The sequence below is a fragment of the Chiloscyllium plagiosum genome, chromosome 3 (genome assembly GCF_004010195.1).
Source record: "Chiloscyllium plagiosum isolate BGI_BamShark_2017 chromosome 3, ASM401019v2, whole genome shotgun sequence".
Lineage (NCBI taxonomy): Eukaryota > Metazoa > Chordata > Chondrichthyes > Orectolobiformes > Hemiscylliidae > Chiloscyllium > Chiloscyllium plagiosum.
In genome coordinates, this window is record NC_057712.1 from 137,155,487 (window position 1) to 137,155,888 (window position 402).

The 402-nt window shown below is 66.2% G+C and overlaps 1 protein-coding gene across 1 annotated transcript in view; it reads right to left on the bottom strand.

The window, feature by feature from the left end:
- The window catches only part of mrpl2 (mitochondrial ribosomal protein L2), an 18,420-nt gene that overhangs the window by 8,766 nt on the left and 9,252 nt on the right, over positions 1-402 (bottom strand). The window contains exon 5 of the mRNA XM_043675648.1: positions 107-300. Within this exon, the coding sequence (XP_043531583.1) occupies positions 107-300 (194 nt within the window). The remainder of the gene's footprint in view (positions 1-106; positions 301-402) is intronic.

Genomic DNA, 402 nt, shown 5'->3' on the forward strand with positions numbered 1-402 from the left:
CTCCCCAGTCCTCGTCCCACTCCCCCTCAGTCTCCTATCCCCCTTGTTCCCCGCCCTCCCTCTCTCCCCCGCTCAGTCAACACCCTCTCCCCCCCCCAGTCCCTGCCCCCCCATGGGGCAGTTGGAGGTGGTGGGGGGGGGGGGGGGAGGTTTGGATCGGACGGAGAGTTGCTGACTGACTGACCTGCCATACGGCCGATCTGCCCCGATGTTTTGAGGATGTTGCCCGGCTCCATGTTTTCGGTGGCGATTATCCACCGTTTCCGGTTGCCCCCAGCGATCAGGGCGATCTCAGCGGACCTGCAGCACAAAGGCCAGGTCAGAGGGCACCCCAACTCCCACCACCGACCCTCAGACACACCCCAACACCCACGGCACCCCCCCTCCCCCGCCCACCTCAGA